This window comes from Anopheles merus, unplaced genomic scaffold (assembly GCF_017562075.2).
Source record: "Anopheles merus strain MAF unplaced genomic scaffold, AmerM5.1 LNR4000476, whole genome shotgun sequence".
In the NCBI taxonomy this organism is placed as follows: Eukaryota; Metazoa; Arthropoda; class Insecta; order Diptera; family Culicidae; genus Anopheles; species Anopheles merus.
In genome coordinates this window covers 15417-34492 of record NW_024428056.1, presented here as the reverse complement: position 1 = coordinate 34492, position 19076 = coordinate 15417, and the positions used below count along the sequence as shown (strand labels likewise).

The window sequence follows — 19076 nt, the reverse complement described above, 5'->3', positions numbered from 1 at the left end:
TGGCTGTGGTGAAATTTTTAGCCAACTGCTCGATGCAAACACTGCTGGCGGACTATTTGAGCCGGCTGATTGTCCACCTGCGCCAGGCGGTAAACGAGAAGAAAAGTAACGTTTTATGCGATCTGATAAACATAGCTTTGTACATAACAGAAGCGGTAAGTAGCGTTTAGCACCATCTCCGAGGTGGGTTTTTTGCTGTCTCAAAGCTAAACCTAATCACACTTTGATCGCCACGTGCAGATAGCGGTGGATTGTAAGGCGAAGATCATTGCATTCTTGGAGTCGCTCGTTCCATGCACGGTGAAACTTTACAAGGAAGCAAACTTGCGCAAGGAACAGAAAGTGTCACTGTTCCGGTTGATGCATCTGTCGCTGATAATGTTGTACCCGGGAGGAAAATCTCATACCCTTGCCAAACCACTGACCCGAGACGGTTTGCAGCAGGTCGAGGACGATGAAGCGCGAAGGAAAACGTTGCGCGAATATCATTACATACTGACGAGTGAAATGAAGGCACGGGATCAGAGTTCGTTCTTTGGCTCGAATGAGGCCCCTTTTGCTGATGGTTTCATTGACTTTGCCGCCCGGTTGTGTTATACGGTAAGACTATTTGAGTTTTTTTCTGCATTTTTAAAGGGAAAATTACTACTTCTTACTCATCCCTTTTTCAAAGGTGTACTGGAACGAGGATAATTGGAAGGAATCTAGCGGCGAAGAAACGGCCGCAAAGCGAAACAAACAGTTTAACAAACTGCAAAGCATCATGGAGATGGTCGGTACTGCTCCAAATCAGCTTAATTTGCGTTGGTACGATCACGCTTCCTCTTTCATGTAGAAAAGATCATTAATAAACATTTTCCTCCAGGTTGTACATCCTTTCTGCGGTTCTAGACAGATATGAGGCAGCACTTACTAGCGACGACTATGCGCAACTGTTGCAACTGTTGTGCAATGTGCAACCGAGCCTACAATCGCCGCACGAGCATGATGCTTTCTACCAGTGCTGTTCCGTGCTGCTCGCGTTCGAACAAAAGTCAACCCATCGATCGTTGAACACAGCGGCGGCCAGCGGTGAATCGATTGGCGAGCTTTGGGCCAAAATGATAGCCGCTGCGTTCCGTGCCTGCACCAACACCGCCGCAAGAACGTGCGCTAAATCCAATCTCCTGCTGCAGCTATTGATTCGCCATCGAAAGTATCCGAACGTCGGCTTTCTAAACAGCACCGTGCTGGAAGCCTTTTACACCTATGCCGTGGAGAAGACGAACCTTAACGTCGGCACGGTGCTGTCCATCCTGGAGACGGTGGGCAACGCCGAGTGTCTCGGCAGTGTCGACGGTGTGCTGACCAAGCTGCTCAACTATCTCTATCCGCAGACGCGCGAAACACAGTCGAAAGCGATACTACACGCAAAGGAGCGGCTGAGCGCAAAGACGCTGGCACGCATTTCGATCCTTTGCGTGGTGACTACATGTTGCGCAATGGATGAGACAGAGCGGCACACACACGCCGGAGTGCACGATACCTTTTACCGGGAGCGAGACGGGCAGTTGCAAACGCTCGAGCAAAGACTTCGCTACCATAGTTTAGAGGAATTGCTAGCGTTGGAGCAGCACAAAAAGGAAGGGATTGATGCGGAATCACCCCAAGGCAGCGCACGAATCTCTTACAACATAAACGAACCACTGTTTTTGCGCCTGTGTGAGGTAGTAAGCTTCGACAAGCATATCCTGCCCGATGGGAATTATTTTCTAGCCGATGGATTGGCATGCATCTGCGACGATTTGGAGTTGTACCTGGAGATGCTCAACATTTTGCAGCTGCACGCCGCGTACGATGAGCAGCAGTGCACCAGGAGCCCACTGTACAAAAAGGTTCTGCTCAAGTTCGACCTACTAAACGGTGGATTTGAGCGGCTGTTGAAAAACGATGCGGCCTCCACGCTAAATCTCATCAAAACCAGGAACCTTGCCGAGCGATTGTTGGCCATCTTTCGTGTCCCTTACCATCCGTCGGTAAGGAAGCTGCTGCAGCAAACCGAACACACGTTCATTATGCGATGGGCAATCGGGCAGATCAGTCTGAAGGAGGGGGAGGATTCGCAGTGCGTGACCGTGTTGCAGCCGGATAAACTGGCCACGGAAGAGCAAATGCAGCGATGTTTCCTCCACGTCGTAGCGGAATATCTGCAGTACGAAGGGCCAAGCCTGAACGAGGCTCACGAGCTGCTGGATCGGTTGGAACTGAATGTGTTCAGCAGTTTGGATTTGTTCTATCTGTTTGATCTGTGTCGAATACTGCTGGCGCAAACTTCCCATGAGGTGGTGGCCGTATGGGTACTGAGAAACCTGGTAGATGTGTGCAAAAACCACTACACCAATCCTGACATTACGGAGCAGATTATCGATCTGTACGGTGGTAAGTTAATTGTAGCTGTGATCAACTGAACTCTCTTCTCAAATTGTGTTTAATCCGTTTCAGCTTTAACCGCCTTCGTGAGCCCGTACGAAGACATGATCCGCAACGTAACGATCGTGCTGTACTCGTTCGTAAAACAGTGCGCCAAACACACGTACTCTACCGAGCTGCAGGTGAAGATACTGGCGCAGGTGAAGTATCTGCTCCGCGCTTACCCGCAGCACATCCGTACGCCAACGCACGAGAGCATCTACAACGGATTGGTGCCGTTGCTGAGCAGCCCAAGCTATCGCATCAAGCTGGAAGCGGTCAGGAATATTCTGCACTTCATGCAGCTCGAATGGTCACATCCTGACCTTTCTTCGGTTCCGTGCAGCTTTTACGAGTTTCAGCTGCAACTGTACGATCAAATTCAGTTCGAGGAGCTACTAGCGACCGACGGTGGGATGGACATGAACGATGAGAGAATGAACGTGATTAGCGGCTGCCTTCAGCTGCTGTTGGGCATCTTTCGCATTAGCTTCATGCTGCGTCGGCGCGCGTTGTGCGATTTTGTGCTGCTCGTTCAGTTGGGAAGCGTAAACGATGGTAAGTGTTGTTACAGCAATAGCTGACAATTAAAGTTTAATTATTGTATAATCATATTTTTGTCCTTCTTCTAGACAAAATGGCAAACACCATACGGCTTATGCGCACCTCCAGCGATATCGACTTCTGCCAGCTGCTTCAAGCTAACCTGGACACCGTACTCGAGCTATGGCTAACCAAAGGGAATCGGTTGCTGCATTTCCCGTTCCGTCTAGCGGGAAAGATCGCCACGATCGAAGAGTTTATCCAACTGTTCAAGAAAAACATTTCCTTCGTCATACTCTGCATGCAGCCGGAACGGTTCGAACAGTTCTGCAAATCGATTGGCGTACAGCAGGCAGAAATGGTGAAGGTATGTTTTCGGTTGGAATGAATTTAAAATGATAAATGACCAATTTTCCATTTCATTACCAGAGTATACTGCCGAAATGTGTTTCGTTCCTTCTGCCCAAGTACGCCAAATGTGAAGGGATGGCGCCCAAGTATGATGCAATAGCTAGTCGGATGCACAAAGCACTTGCCCCTATAATAAGCACGGTAGATCTTAAAGATTACGTGTCGGAAATTATCAAACATCTCACCCACCGATTGAACGATCACGTTGAGCTGGGCAAGCTGTTGGACCAGGACCTGCCAAGCTGCTTCGTTGCCGATCTGTCGCTTAGCAAAGCCACTTACTCGACGGCGCTCGAGCACCTGAAACAGTCGGTATGGGGATCGCAATCGTTCAAGTACACGCTGCTGAGCAATTTGTGTTTTAAAAACAGCTCACCAATTGAACGCACCCTAACGGATGTCAAACGCTGGCTTTGGGCGGCTGATGAACCGGAGCAGAAAATGGTACATCTCTTCCAGTACACGGTGTTTCTCGACCATCTGAAAGAGTACATCGGACAGCAGAAGGAACGCGCGTTCAAACCCTATCTCGTGCGAGATGTGGTGTATTTCCTGTGCAACTTGTTGTCCTCCTTTCCCGCCCTACGACTTGCCACGCTCAACAGCTTCGGGCGGTTCCTGGAGCACGTGGTCGCATCTAGCGATGCGTGCGAGCTGCTCTCGGAACATTTGCACTTCATAGTGTCATCATTGCTGGAGGTGGAAAATGTCGATCCGGCATCGGAGATTTCTCAAAAATCGCTAACTCTGCTACGGTTTCTGATCTTACAACACTCTGCCGCGTTTGCGGGTGCGATCGGTAAGCTGAATTATCTACCAAAGGACGAACGATTCGATCAGTTGCGGCTTGCTATATCGCGCCAAAAAACGATCGGTCATGAAAATGTGCTGCCAAGGGAAGAAATCGCGGCGCTGATTGAGTTGCCCAATTTAGATACGAAGATTTGGCTGCGCTGAAGATTGTGGTAAGCTTTTGCTGTATTTTGAGTGACTTGGAAGTTATATAATTATTAATTTTTTTATTGTAGCTCACCACCAAAAAGAAAGATCTAAAATTATTGTGCGATGAGCTGAGCGAGCAAAGCGCATCGTCGGGCGCTAATGGGGAAAGCGTGCTTCATCGGTTAGTCTACACTTTGCTGGAAGTTGTGCGCAGCTCCCCGTTCGACAAGCGATCGATGGAAGCTCTCCGATGTTTGAGTGAAATAGGACCGATCGATCTGGGAACAATGCAGTTAAAATCCGACGCAGAAATGATTGCTTACGATACAGTACAGCTTTAAAGCCCTGGGCAGTAGCAATATCAATTAAATTTTAAATTTCTATCTCTCTTTAGATCAACAACTCGAAGGAAGCAATCGAACGATGTGCTGCGGTGCTGCTGAGCGAATTGAACGAGCTGATAACGAACAGAAACGTTCCGGTTGCAAACTACGCCTCACTGATTTGCTACAAAATGCTGTACGGAAAAACATTCCATGCTTTGGCGGGTGAGATTCTAAACAAAATTGCATATAGAAATCCATTTTAAATCTTAACTTCGATCATATTCGTATCTCTAACAGCCAAACTACCAACACTGCACCCATTTTTGGGAACTTCTGCGGAAGAGATCAAACTCTTCACTCGTACCACCGGACGCAGTTTGTCGTTGCGGCCAATGCTTGCCAACGAACGGATCGAGTACAGCGCTTTTGTGCAGCAGCTGTCAGCCGCGTTGCTGTCATTTTTGGGAAATACGATGATTAAAAAGCTGGCCGAACAGGAAACGACATTCGTCGAGAAGCTTGTCCCTTTGCTGGTACAGATAACGATAAAGCAATTCGAAGAGTCAATCATCGATAGCATGGGCAGCTTTGTAAGTGCTCTTGTTGCACAGTAGTAGATGCCACGGATGATAAGGAAACATTTGAATATATCTTCCTTTTTTGCAGATTAATGAGTTTTTCAACGAGTTCGCTGCCATTCAAAATGAGGTTCACAATATTTTCAATGACCCGAAAGCTATTCAACTGATGCTTACCATCGTGGAGTGTGTTCGGATACATAATCAATGGTAAGTGTAATTTACAAATTTTTGTTAATACTTTTCCTAAAAAATAATGTTTGTAATAGCTTTCCACAGTACAAAATTTCCGTTAACTATCTACGAATCGCACAAGCGTCTCAATTCTGTCAGGCACACTTTAAAGCCATCCTGTATGGTGACCTCTGGTACCGGGAGGAAGAGGAGCAAGGCAAGCATGATGCCAAACGACACCCGGAACTGCAAAACATAATGAAATCATGCCATTTGGCGATCGGCGTAAACGATGCAGTTAAATCATTCCTCAACCCAATCCAGGAACGGATGGAATATTACCGTCTAGAGCAGAATTACGCCAGATGCTTGGTTATGCAAGATGCAAGCACACCGTGGTCGCAAGATACCGCCCTGGACAGTGCGGGCACACAGAATGCCATCTTGCAAACACTGAAAGACTCCTCACTGTACGGTTTGGCTAGATCGTTACATGTCGCACCGCAACAGATTGATTACGAGTGTGCCTGGCGGCTGTCCGACTGGAATGTACTATTCGACGCGGACGGCGGTGTTGGTCCCAATGTCCCGAAGAGAGCACCGGCTGCCGGTTCGAGCGCGCTGCTCCTACAGTCGCGATCCTTCGAGCGAGCGCATTACAAAGCGCTCAAGTGTTTGCAGCTGCGCGATGAACTCGCGGTGGAAAGTGCGATCGTGGCAGCGCAGCGTGCCGTTAGCGAACTTTTCAAGCTTACCAGCATCGAATCCACCAAACACATCTACCACGGGCTGTGCCGGTTGCGGATGCTGCAGCAGATCGAAGACTTCGGTGAGGTACACTTCTCCAGACAGATCGACTGCGAGCAGGACCTGCTGAACCGGTGGAGGGAACAGGACGAGCTGCCGCACAGCGAGTTCACGCTGCTGGAAACGATCCTTTCCCAGCGGCTGTCCATCTTCAGCACGGCCGGGATTCGTGCGAAACGTAAATGGGTACCGCCGGCAGTGTACAGCACGCTGCTGCTGCTGATCCACGAATCGCGCCTGCGAGGCTTCGTGGACTGTGCGGTACGGAATGTGGTGCTGATCGGGAAGCAGGAGCTGCCGGCCAACGTGCAGTCGGTGGTGATGCTGGAAAATGCACAGCTCAATTGGAGTGCCGGCCAGCCGGTGCTGGCGAAGGAGTTGGCGTGGGAAGTAATGAACAGCGCCAAGTACACTGATCCGATGGTGAAGGGAGTGGCGTGTCGCCTTTACGGTGAGTTCCTTGCCGAAGGACACTCGCAGGAGATCAAGTCGCTATGCTCGGCTACTTTCAACAAGCGGAAAAATATGTCCAGTTTGTGCTGTCGCGACAGGCGGCGGCGACGGCTGCGGGTGGCGAACAGAAAACCTCGCCCGGGAACGTTCCCGCTAACCATCGTTGCTTCAACGTGGATCGTAACTTCACCGTGCAGCACACCGTCGCGAAGTACGCGGATCGTGAATTTGTGCGGGTAGGTTGAGGAGCATTGCAATATTAAATGGGGTAAACTAAATGAAAATTTGCTCCTCCCTTTCCTGCAGCTCACCAAATTCATCCGCTCTCAGGAGTGGGAGGCACGGAAAACGAATCTCGCCCGCATGGAGGTCGAGCTGGTCCGCCTGAGGGAGGAAACGCAACGTGCCACCGATCAGCGGCGCAAAGATCTTGGCCGTTCGCTTCACTTTATGCAGAAAAACTTGCAGCGCGACAAGAAAGCGGCCGAAGAGGTGGAACAGAATCGCTGGGACTACTTGAATCTGGCACTGTGCTATTATCTGATGTACGCGAAACAGAGCACGATCGTGAGCGACATGGTGATATTTAGGATCATGTCGCTGTGGTTGAACAATCAGGAAAATACGAGCGCAAAGGAGTTGATCGAAGAGTCGCTGCTTACCATTCCTTCGTACAAGTTTATTGCCGTTTTACCGCAGCTTACACCGCGCGTCGGGCTGGACAGTGGGGACGGTGCGCTGGTGCAGAAAGCTTTGATAAGATGCGCCCTGGACCATCCCCATCACACGCTTCCGTTTGTGTTTGCGCAGCTGCATGCGTATAAAGATCAACCGGATCACGAGTAAGTGCTGGTTAATTATAGTGGAATAACACATTAAGTTAAATTTAAATGCATTTTTAAACATTTCAAGAACTCCCACCAACGATAACCGTTTAATGGGTGTGCGGGAGGTGTACAAAAAGCTGCGCAAAGAACCAACGCTCGAGCAAATGTTGCACCAAACAGAGAGAATGAATCTCGCCCTGATCGAGCTGGCCAACAAAACGCTCTCCAGCAGTCCCTCCTTCCGGGAGTACACCATGACGAAACGTGATCCGCTCGGGCAGCTGGAAAGCTTGGATCTCATCCACTGTCCAACGGTGGAGTTGCCCGTCCTAAAAACCGGCAACTATCGCTCACACATCGTAGGCATCAGGCGGTGGGATGCGAAGGTGATCGGTGTCGGTGGAATTAATGCGCCGAAAAAGCTTGCCTGCCTTTGCCTGAACGGTACGAAACGGACGCAGCTGCTCAAGGGGAAGGATGATATGCGCCAGGATGCGGTAATGCAGCAGGTGTTCGGTATAATGAACATACTGCTGCGCCACGATAAGGAAACGGCGCACCGGAAGCTGTCCGTGCGCACGTACAAGGTGGTACCGCTGTCGAGGCAAAGCGGCATACTGGAATGGTGCAACAACACGATGCCGATCGGTGCGTGGTTGCTTTCCGGGCATGCCAAGTATCGGCCGCAGGACCTGGAACCGACAGCGGCGCGGAAAAAGTTTTCCAATGTATGTACAAGCTGTTGAGAGCGTTTTTTTGTTTGAATATTAACGATGTTGAAAAATGCTCCTCTTTTCCTCAGAACGCGGTGGCCGGCATGACGTTGCCGAAGAAGCTGAAAAACTATGAAGAAATCTGTGACAAAATTCGGCCCGTCTTTCGGCACTACTTTCTCGAGCAGTACCTGAAGCCGGGCGTGTGGTTCGAGCGGCAGCAGAACTACATCAAAAGTGTGGCCGCCAGCTCGATGATCGGGTACGTGCTGGGCATCGGCGATCGGCACGTGCAGAACATCCTGATCGACAAGCTAACAGGGGAGGTGATCCATATTGATTTTGGCATAGCGTTCGAGATGGGGAAAAATCTGCCCACCCCGGAGACCGTCCCGTTCCGCTTGACGCGTGACATTGTAGATGGTATGGGGATAAGCGGTGTTGAGGGTGTTTTCCGTAAGTAAGCACATGTTCATTGGTAAAGTCTGCAGCTATTAAACCAAACACTCTTTCCCCATTGCTTTCCAGATCGTGCGAGAAAACGCTGGAAGTGTTGCGGAACAATCAGACGGTGATCCTCGCCATCCTGGAGGTGCTGCTGTACGATCCGCTCTACTCGTGGAACGTGCTGTCAAACAAGAAAGCAAACCGTCGGCAACAGCAAGCCTTCCTTTCGCCATCCGGTGACGCTGATGAGGCCGATGGAGCGGTCGGTGGTCTGCCGATGGATGCGGCTAATATCAATGTGACGGCCGAGCGTACGTTGATGCAGGTGGAAGAGAAGCTGCTTGGCCAGGAGGACAACAAGTACATCTCAGTCGATGGGCAGGTGCAAATGCTAATCTTCAACGCAATGAACAAGCGCAATCTCTGTCAAGTGTTTGCGGGATGGCAACCGTACCTGTGAGCAAGTGAGTGTGTGATAAAGCCGGTGATAGTGTTATCTTTTATTTAATTTCTTTTCGTTTTCTACATACATGTATCACATGCATATGACACGATGAGTTGCAAAATGTTGTTAGAAAATATTGAGAAAAAAAACCACTTCAATCATTCTCAATATTAAACGCACAATTGAGGGAGGTAGTATGGTTTTGTACAAAGTAGCTTTGAGCTGTAACACCTGTATCATCCTTTTGAGCCGTCCTATTGGGCGGAAGATGGATCGTTTCTGTTCGTTTATCCGCCAGTGACTTCGATCCCCAGGTGACAACTGTTCTACATTTTTAGCTTAAACTCCTCGTGAACAGCTCGATTTAACCCATTGCCTCATATGAACTCTTGAAAACATGGGTGTGTGAGTGAACAACGATGTGTTGAAGCGTTGAAGTTTATGTCAGAACTTCGGTAGAAGCCGGACAAACAAGAAGCTTGCAGTTTCGTCCTTGGTGTTCAACAGCCAAAACACTGAGTAAAAAGAAATAAACGATCTATCCAGGAGCATCAGAATAGCGGAGAAACGCTGGGAAAATAACAAAACAACGTGAAAGAGTGTTTTATAATAAACTTGTTGTTTAATATGGATTGAAAAGTACGCATGTTTTGTTTTGGGCCGGTAGCTTGTGCACAACGTGATGACAATTCTCAAAATGGCACCAGAAAAAATGCTTCACACTGACGTTTCAACTGTTATAATAAGCTTAAACTCTGCAATATCGCTTGCTCTTTAAGCCAATTTTAAGCCTGCTCTTTAAGCTTCCAGCAACTCGAAAAACGCTAACAATCTGCTCGAAAATGTCACTTGGGTCGAGGTGCCGTTTACGTAGCTGCTCTTTTCCGATGCCAGAAAGGCTGCTACCTCCGCAATTTCTGCAAACAAATATTTTAAATTTAGTCCAATCTAATTCCTGTAATGTGTTTGATGACTGTTACGGTTGCCATGTGGTATGTTTTGGGATAGTCACGGTATATTCGATTTTGGGACGGTTGCTATGTAGTAACTTTGAACTCGCGTTGGTCAGGTGGCCTTCGTCATCGTTTGCCGAATTAAGTAGAACTGAGGTGGATACTGTTTTGAAGCGGACGTTCGACACTTGATCGTCCAGGCGATCATAGAAACCTTTAGGAGGTTTCCCTTACTGGAAACGTTGGAGTTTAGAGGCCTTACCTTGGGCAGGGGGACATATCTAAACTCTTTAAATGAGAACTCGATAGATGTAGGATGGGCATAGTCCTATCCTGACAGTCCGAACGAATCTGACCTGCCATGATCGGAGTTGGTTTTATTTATACTCAAAAGAAGTTAAGGGTTTCTCACATTTAGTTCCGGGTTGTATGTTGGAAAGTTATTGTTTTCACTAAGCTAGTTACGTTTGTCTTTTGTTGACAAGAATGATGGTTCTTGTCACTAAGTTCCTGTTTTGGGTTTAATGCTTATACTGTTCCTGCTTTGGGTTATAATGCATAAAATGTTCCTGCTTTGGGTTATAATGCATAAACTGTTCCTGCTTATGTTGTACGTTTCGGTTGGTTCTGTTAAGTGTGTCACAATTGTTTTTATATGAACGGTGTGGCCTGAGCTCTTCCGGGTGTGTATGGTATGATCTGATTTGCTGAGTGTTTTATAATGGATGTGTTGCAATGGTGTGATTTGGCTTTCCAAAGTGTGTTACTATGTGTCTATGGCTGATAGTGTGTATTACAATATGTTCTGTATAGCAGATATGCTACACCTCCCCCCTTTAATAGAATAACGTAATGAATTACAATGATTGAAGTTATTCTCCTGTGTACTTAATTAGTCTGTTTTTGTGTACTGTAGAGGTTTTCTTTGTTGTATTGTTTTGTATTACGCAATTAGGCCCTTGGTCATTTACTACTGTGAAAGGTCCAATGTAGACTGGATCTAATTTTTTTCTGTTTTCATTTTCCAAATATACCTGATCTCCTATCTTTATAATGAGTGGTACTGTATCTTTATTTAAGATGTGCTGTCTTCTATTCTTTGCTTTTATCAAATTTTCTCTAGCTATTTCGTTTGATTTTTGGAGTTTATATTTCATTTCGAAATAATATTGGTCAATATTATAAACTGGTTCTATTTTTGTTTTGAATATATCTTGTGGTAAATTCGCTTTTCTTCCGAATACCAGTTCGTATGGTGTGTAGTTTGTGTCTGAGTGTTCTGTTGTATTGTAAACAAATTCGTAAAATTTTGTCCAATCGTCCCAGTCATCATGATGTTCGTTTGTATAGCTTCTTAGGTATTCGTTTAGACATCTATGATTTCTCTCTAATGATCCTATTGTCTGTGGGTGGTAAGCTGTGCTAAAAGTTTGTTTGATTTTTAAAATTTCTGAGATTTTGTGTAATATTTCATTGTTATATTCTAGTCCTTGATCTGATTTTAATTCTATAAATGTTCCAAATGTAAGAATAAAGTTTTCTACCAATGCTCTTGCTATAGTATTTGCTTCTTTGTTATGGATAGGTATTACTACGATGTATTTCGTTAAGTCACATTGTATGGTTATTGCATACCTGTTGTTTTTGTTAGTTTTTGTTAGAGGTCCTACTGTGTCGATTGATATTATGTTAAAAGGTTTTGTCGGTGTTGTAGTTACAACTGTGTCTTCCTTAGTATGTCTAATCGTCTTATTAACTATGCATGCCTTACAATTTCGTACGTATTTCTTGATATCATCTTTCATATTTTTCCATTTGTATTTTTCCCTTATTTTCTGGTACAGTCTGTACTGGCCTATATGTCCTCCCGAAGGGGTCATATGATAATCTGAAATTATTCTCAGCCTATCTTTTTCTGTTGTTATCCATCTAGTTGGAGTAAACAGGATTATTTCAAATTTGGTAATGGCTCTATTGGCGATTTCCTTAATAGTTTGTTGGGAATATTCTTTGAATAAGTGGTCTTCTTCTGACCATGCTAGCTTGTTTCTTCCATATTGTTTCGCGATTTTGCACATTTCTAGAAGAGCAAACTCTAATGCTTGACTTCCATTTACATCATTTCTCAAAAGAAATTTTCCTAGTGCTTTACTATATGAATGGTTATATATTATGAATTCAACGTTGTTTTTAATTCTCTGCGTACCTATTTTTAGTACTTTTCTCACTTCTAAAGGTCTATCTGTTTTCCACATCGCGGGGTGATCAATCCCTGTTGTTGCGATTGGTTCGTCTTTGTTTATATCAGTTTTCTCGTTATTTTTCTTAACCATGGCTCTTGTATTAACCATTAAAATCGTTTTGGATTTTGGTATTGATGCTTTTAGGTCATCTGAGTTAAGGATTACTCTTGATAGTGCGTCTGCCGCAACATTAGCTTTACCTGCTAAATATTCTATTTCAAAGTCAAATTCTTCTAAATCTAGTCTCATTCTAGTAAGCTTAGAAGTAGGATTTTTCATACCAAATAAGTATGCTAATGGTCTATGATCTGTTCTAACTATAAATTTTTGTCCATATACATAAGGTTTAAAATAATTAATTGCCCAATGTATAGCTGTAAGCTCTTTCTCGATAATTGGCTTATTCTTCTCTCCTGGTGTAAAACTTTTACTCGCAAACGCGACTGGTAAATCGTTTCCATCTGTTATTTGTGATAACACTGCACCACATGCCATATCCGATGCGTCTGTCGTAATTATGAATTGCTTTTTAAAATCTGGATATTGTAAAATTGTGGGTGAGAGTAAGCTTTGTTTCAATGTATCGAAAGCTGCTTGACATTCTGAAGTCCATGCAAACTTAACGGCTTTCTTAATCAAATTATTAATTGGTTTAGCTATCTTAGCAAAATTCTGTACAAATTTACGATAATAATTACAAAATGCGACAAAACGTCTTGCTTCATCAGCATTAGTAGGAATCGGGAAGTTTTTAATTGTGTCAAACTTCGCGTCGTCCGGATAAATTCCTTTATCTGTTATTTTATGACCTAAGTACGTTACTTCTGTTTTAAAGAAACAACATTTCTCTGCATTTAGTTTAAGGTTATACTTTCTTAGCCTATCAAAAACTTTACCTAAATTACTGATATGATGCCGTGCACTGCATCCAGTAACTATAATATCATCTATATATACAAATGCTAGCTCTGGTGTTAAACCAGCCATAGCGATAGCCATCATTCTTTGAAAGCTGTTTGGGCTAATGTTGAGTCCAAATGGCATTCTTGTAAACTGATAGTGGCCTGTAGGTGTCGAAAAAGCTGTGTATTTTCTCGAATTTTTATCAAGCTTGATTTGATGAAACCCTGACATCAAATCCAATGTGCTGAAATATTTGGCTCTTCCTAGCTGATCTAGTATCGTGTCTATGCGAGGTAAAGGGAATTTGTCTGGTAAAATTTTCTTGTTTAACTGCCGAAAATCCACTACTAAACGCCATTTCTTTTTTCCTTCACCTGACTTCTTCGGTACTAATAGTATCGGTGAATTATATGATGAAACAGAATGTTCTATAATGTTATTTTTCAACATCTTTTCTACCTGCGATTGCATTTCCTCACTTTGTGAATGTATTTGTTTATAATTTGGTATATAAGAAGGAATGTTATCTTTCAATGAAATTTCCTGGGTATAAAAATTGTTAGTAGAGACCGGTTCATCTTCTAAACAAAATATATCCGAGAATTTTGTGATAAGGTTTTCTAACTCTTCTCTCGTTATTTGTGGAATATTTTCTATATGGATTTTGTTATGAATTTTCTGAATTCGTTCCTTAGATGTGTCAAGTTTCTTCTGTAATTGCTCATACTCTCTTAATGGTTCAACTTCTGGTGTATAAGATTTTATGTTAAAAGAAACATCTTTATCTGTGGTATTAATGAATTTGATATACTGATTACGTTTTGAGACTATTGTGTTTCCGCAAAACACTCCTGGTTGGATTTCCTGTGATAAGATGATTGAATCCTCTGTCAAGTTTGGTATGGTTATTTTTCGAACTACTTCACTTCGTTTTGGTAAAATATAATTTCCATTTACATTGTCTTCTATTGGATGTGAAATCAATCCGTTATCAGATGAGAAGTATATCATCCAATTAACATAATCAACAATACATCTGTGCTTTATAAAGTCTTTTCCTAACAGTCCGTCAGAAAAAATGGATTCTACGTCTTCTATTATATGAAATTCGTGTATAATGGAATAATCGCCAAAGTGAATTGTTGTCATAGCAGTACCTAAAGTCTCTGATTCATGGTCACTAGAGCTTATCAAAGTTATTTTTTAGATGTATTGATCTTGCAACCTGGTTTTAATTTACTAGCTTTAAGTACGGATACGGTTGCTCCTGTATCTATGATGAGTGTGCTATAGATTTTCTTTGCAATTTCTATTTTAACTTTAACAAAATTATCTGCATCAGTGTTTATGGTTAGTATAGGGTATTTTCTGATACTTGAGAGTGGCCTAAAAAATTATTCTGTTCTTCGGCTGTTACTGTGTTATGAATAGGCGCTCGATTATTTTGCCAATTGCTATTATTTCCATTTGATTGTACGTACTGGTTTCTGTTGGAATAATTTTGTCGATTTGCATGCTGATTTCTGTTGTTGTTAGTGTTATTGTTGTTATATCTGAAGTTATTATTATTTCTGTTGTTGTTCTGTCCATATCTTGCGGGTGGGAACCTGGGTGGGATTTGTGTCTGATATCTATTATTATTTGAGAATTTGTTGAATTTGTTCCTTCCTTGGTAGTTGTTTCCATACCCTCTATTGTTCCTGGTAGCGTTTGAATATAGGATCTTTGTCTGATCATTCTTTCCCTTTTTCGTTCTATCCTCTAGCTCCAACTTTACAGCTTGCTCTATTGCTTCATGCAAGGTTTCGAATTTACTTGATCTCATTATAATTTTGGTCTCGCCATCTTTAAGTCCATAACTCAATGCACTGATTCCTGATTTAGTTGCCTTTTTTCTAGCTACTTCTGGCGCTATCTCTTCTGCAATGTATGCCTCTTCTAGTTGTTGCGTTAATTTTTCAATAACGCTTCCAAAATCTTCTATCGTTCCAGTCTGTTTAGTATTGTCCATTTTTGATACTACGATCTCTGGTGTTACCTTTATGCTGCACCTGTCTTGTAATTTGCTAACTATATCTTCTATTGAGTTTGGGGCTTCTCCTACAACAACTCGCGCTTTACCTGTCAGACGTCCTAATACTAGCTCTATTATTGTTTCCCTATTCTCCGGCTTCACTATTTTCTTTAATACATTTAAATTTGACACCACACCTTTTAAATCTTTCTCATTACCATCATACTTTGATATGAGAGAAGTGGTGATTTTAATCAATTCCATAATGTCAGCCATTTTGTCAGGTTTCGTTTCTATTGTTATGTCAAATTGGTTCTCTGATAATGTCGTATTTAACGAATCTGGATGTCTCTCGAAGTGTATTTTTATGCACTTATTTATTTCGTAGTATACGTATCTACTCTTTTTAACTAGCTTTGTTAATATTTCATCTTTAATAGACGATTCGTGCTTTCGTAGGAGTTCTTGTATTTCGTCGTATATTTCCTTAGTATTATCCCTTAATGTTGTTAACGCGCAAAGCCTATAACATCTGTTCAGCTGTTTCACCTGATCATAAATTTTATCTAATATTTCTATTTTCTCGAATAGTTTTTGCATATTTATGCAGCCTCATCAGTAAAATTTCATATTTACGTATGTAACCTTGTACCTTGTTTAAATACATAGCATGTATTTGTTATTGTTGCTGCTCATGGTGTAACGCTCGTTACCGGTGCTCGGTGTTTAATTGGTGCTTAATGTGAAGTTGTAGGGTGTCATCAGTCGTCGCTCGATGTCTTGTCGTCTTCCACGTTGGGAACGGTTGTTCCATTCAATCACACTAGTCACATCTCGTATACCGTAGTCTCGTCATTCATTCTATCACCTTTCAAATGAACATCACTTCTACATAGGTATTGCTTATGGTTTCACTGCACTGCTTCTCATTACTCATGACATCATTATTTCCGTTTACTTTAGTTTTGGGGTCGATGCGATGTTCCTCACTTCAAGGTAGCTCTAATTTGCAAACTGATCGCTTAAGGGTTTATTCATAATGTTGTTGCATTTTTGCACGTTGAGGAAGGTTGTCAAAACACTTTTTTTTACATAATTGCTTTATATCACACTTTTTTCGCCCTTCAAACGGTTCATCACTTATATTTTCGATGAGTTGTCATTTTGTACACCACACTGTGTTTGCTTTTGGTCGCTCATTCATAGCGATTGTTTTTTTTTATATGGGTCACTTGTGCCAGCTGCGTTGTTCAATACAAATTTGCACATTTGACACTTTTATCCGTCGTATACCGGTTATGGTCAAAAACGCACTTTTTTTTTACACTATTTGATGCGTTAGCACGACACTGCTGTACGTTACCGTTGTACGTATCACAAATAATTTGTTTATACTTCTGCCCGCCGATTGCAGATTAAGGTCACGGTCGCCATGTAATGTGTTTGATGACTGTTACGGTTGCCATGTGGTATGTTTTGGGATAGTCACGGTATATTCGATTTTGGGACGGTTGCTATGTAGTAACTTTGAACTCGCGTTGGTCAGGTGGCCTTCGTCATCGTTTGCCGAATTAAGTAGAACTGAGGTGGATACTGTTTTGAAGCGGACGTTCGACACTTGATCGTCCAGGCGATCATAGAAACCTTTAGGAGGTTTCCCTTACTGGAAACGTTGGAGTTTAGAGGCCTTACCTTGGGCAGGGGGACATATCTAAACTCTTTAAATGAGAACTCGATAGATGTAGGATGGGCATAGTCCTATCCTGACAGTCCGAACGAATCTGACCTGCCATGATCGGAGTTGGTTTTATTTATACTCAAAAGAAGTTAAGGGTTTCTCACATTTAGTTCCGGGTTGTATGTTGGAAAGTTATTGTTTTCACTAAGCTAGTTACGTTTGTCTTTTGTTGACAAGAATGATGGTTCTTGTCACTAAGTTCCTGTTTTGGGTTTAATGCTTATACTGTTCCTGCTTTGGGTTATAATGCATAAAATGTTCCTGCTTTGGGTTATAATGCATAAACTGTTCCTGCTTATGTTGTACGTTTCGGTTGGTTCTGTTAAGTGTGTCACAATTGTTTTTATATGAACGGTGTGGCCTGAGCTCTTCCGGGTGTGTATGGTATGATCTGATTTGCTGAGTGTTTTATAATGGATGTGTTGCAATGGTGTGATTTGGCTTTCCAAAGTGTGTTACTATGTGTCTATGGCTGATAGTGTGTATTACAATATGTTCTGTATAGCAGATATGCTACATTCCAATTGCTCATAGAACACTTATCATACCTTCCGGATTTCCGAAGCGACGCAACGCACATTGCATGATGATCATATCTTTCACCTTCTGCGGCACCGTCCCCGTCATCGGCGTGTGGATGAACCCGGGCACGATCGCATTTTCCCGGATGTTGTACCGGCCGAACTCGCGTGCCACCACCTAGGTCATCGCTTCCACCCCGGCCTTGCTCGGGGAATAGTTCGACTGTCCGATGTTGCCGGTGCGGGCAACGATCGACGACACGTTCACCATCGAACCGGCCAGCTCGTGCTCGATCATGGCCCGGCCGAAACGTTGCAGCACCAACCACGTACCCTTCAGGTTCACGTTGATCACCGCATCAAAGTCGGACTCGGGCATCTTCAGCAGGAAGTTATCGCGGGTAATACCTGCCGAATTAACGACCACCGTCGGTGGTCGCTTGTACCGGCCAATCACTTCATTCAGCACGGCATCAACACTGTCGCCGGAAGAGACATCCATCTCGTAGGCCGCATTGTCGCCCGCCGTGAGCGATGCGATCGTTTCCTGGGCCGCCTGTACGTTACGATTAGACGACGAACTTGTTATTATTGTTTTTAATCGTATGAACTGCGGAAACTGAACTACTTTGTTGCTTTTGTTTTCGTTTTCGGTTTTGTTCCTTTTTTTGCTTGCTCTCCCTCATAATTTGTTTACTCCGCGTTGATCTGCGTGTTTCCCAATCACTGTTCACGCTTCGGAATCGGAATCCACTATCCGGTCGTTTGCCTTCGGTGGAAGGTGGGGCAATTTTGTGAATTGTTATATCCATTATTGTAGATTTAAAATTAGATTATAGATTAGATTAGATTAGACTAGATTATAGCATATTATAGCATGTAACTGTACGGAGAGAAATGAGAAATAAAACCCGTTACTTCTCGTTGAGCCTTGCAAGTGAATGGATGGTGTGATTATAACAGTTGGCGACGAGGCGGGCAATACATTAAAAAACGAATCGATAATGGCTACATTTAATATCGAGCCGTTTGTGCACGAGAAGTCAACTTGGCAAAGATGGGTTAAGCGGTTTGTTGGTGCTGCTAAAGTGTTTAAAGTGGATCAAGCGGATATGCAGCAGACGCTCCTGCATTACATGGGCAGTGAGACTTACAACGTGCTGTGTGACTTACTCTCGCCGGACGAACCGGAAGCGAAAACGTACGACCAGATCGTCAGCGCGTTAGACGATCATTTCGACCCCAAACCATTGGAAATGGTAGAGCTGTGGAAGTTCCGACAACGCACACAAAAGGAAGCAGAAAGCATCACCGAGTTCGTGGCGGCGTTACAACGTGAAGCGAAAAACTGTGCGTTTGGTGATTATTTACAGAAAGGGCTGCGGAACCAGTTTGTGTTCGGTTTACGTGACAAAATGATACGCGCGAGGTTAATAGGCGAAAAAGACTTAACGTTCGAGAAAGCAAAGCAAGTCGCATTCTCGATGGAAACAGTCAACGACGGTGTCGAAATTTTAGCCCAACGGGCTCAGTCAGTAAACTTTATGGATCGATATCCAGCGCCAAGAAGCAAGCGGTATTGTTTCCGAT

At 43.7% G+C, this 19076-nt stretch overlaps 2 protein-coding genes and 1 pseudogene across 3 annotated transcripts; 2 read left to right on the top strand and 1 right to left on the bottom strand.

Moving 5' to 3' along the window:
- The first annotated feature begins 1 nt into the window (after position 1).
- LOC121602495 (serine/threonine-protein kinase ATM-like) lies at positions 2 to 4818 on the top strand. Of its 2 annotated transcripts, XM_041931258.1 has the most exons (9): positions 2 to 155; positions 241 to 600; positions 674 to 807; positions 866 to 2418; positions 2482 to 3006; positions 3081 to 3358; positions 3421 to 4367; positions 4431 to 4673; positions 4739 to 4818. In XM_041931258.1, the coding sequence occupies exons 1-7, from the start codon at positions 33 to 35 to the stop codon at positions 4357 to 4359; spliced, it is 3912 nt and encodes a 1303-aa protein (XP_041787192.1). In that variant the 5' UTR covers positions 2 to 32; the 3' UTR covers positions 4360 to 4367; positions 4431 to 4673; positions 4739 to 4818. The 2 variants fall into 2 exon arrangements, with proteins under 2 accessions (XP_041787192.1, XP_041787193.1); XM_041931259.1 differs by lacking the exons at positions 4431 to 4673; positions 4739 to 4818 and having other exon boundaries at positions 3421 to 3714; positions 3774 to 3854.
- Positions 4632 to 9172, top strand: LOC121602498 (serine/threonine-protein kinase ATM-like). The gene is made up of 10 exons (XM_041931261.1): positions 4632 to 4673; positions 4739 to 4892; positions 4968 to 5260; positions 5337 to 5458; positions 5518 to 6636; positions 6699 to 6918; positions 6989 to 7524; positions 7595 to 8237; positions 8312 to 8678; positions 8751 to 9172. The coding sequence occupies exons 1-10, from the start codon at positions 4632 to 4634 to the stop codon at positions 8795 to 8797; spliced, it is 3543 nt and encodes a 1180-aa protein (XP_041787195.1). The 3' UTR covers positions 8798 to 9172.
- Positions 9173 to 9911: 739 nt separating this feature from the next.
- LOC121602497 lies at positions 9912 to 18298 on the bottom strand (annotated as a pseudogene).
- Positions 18299 to 19076: the final 778 nt, after the last annotated feature.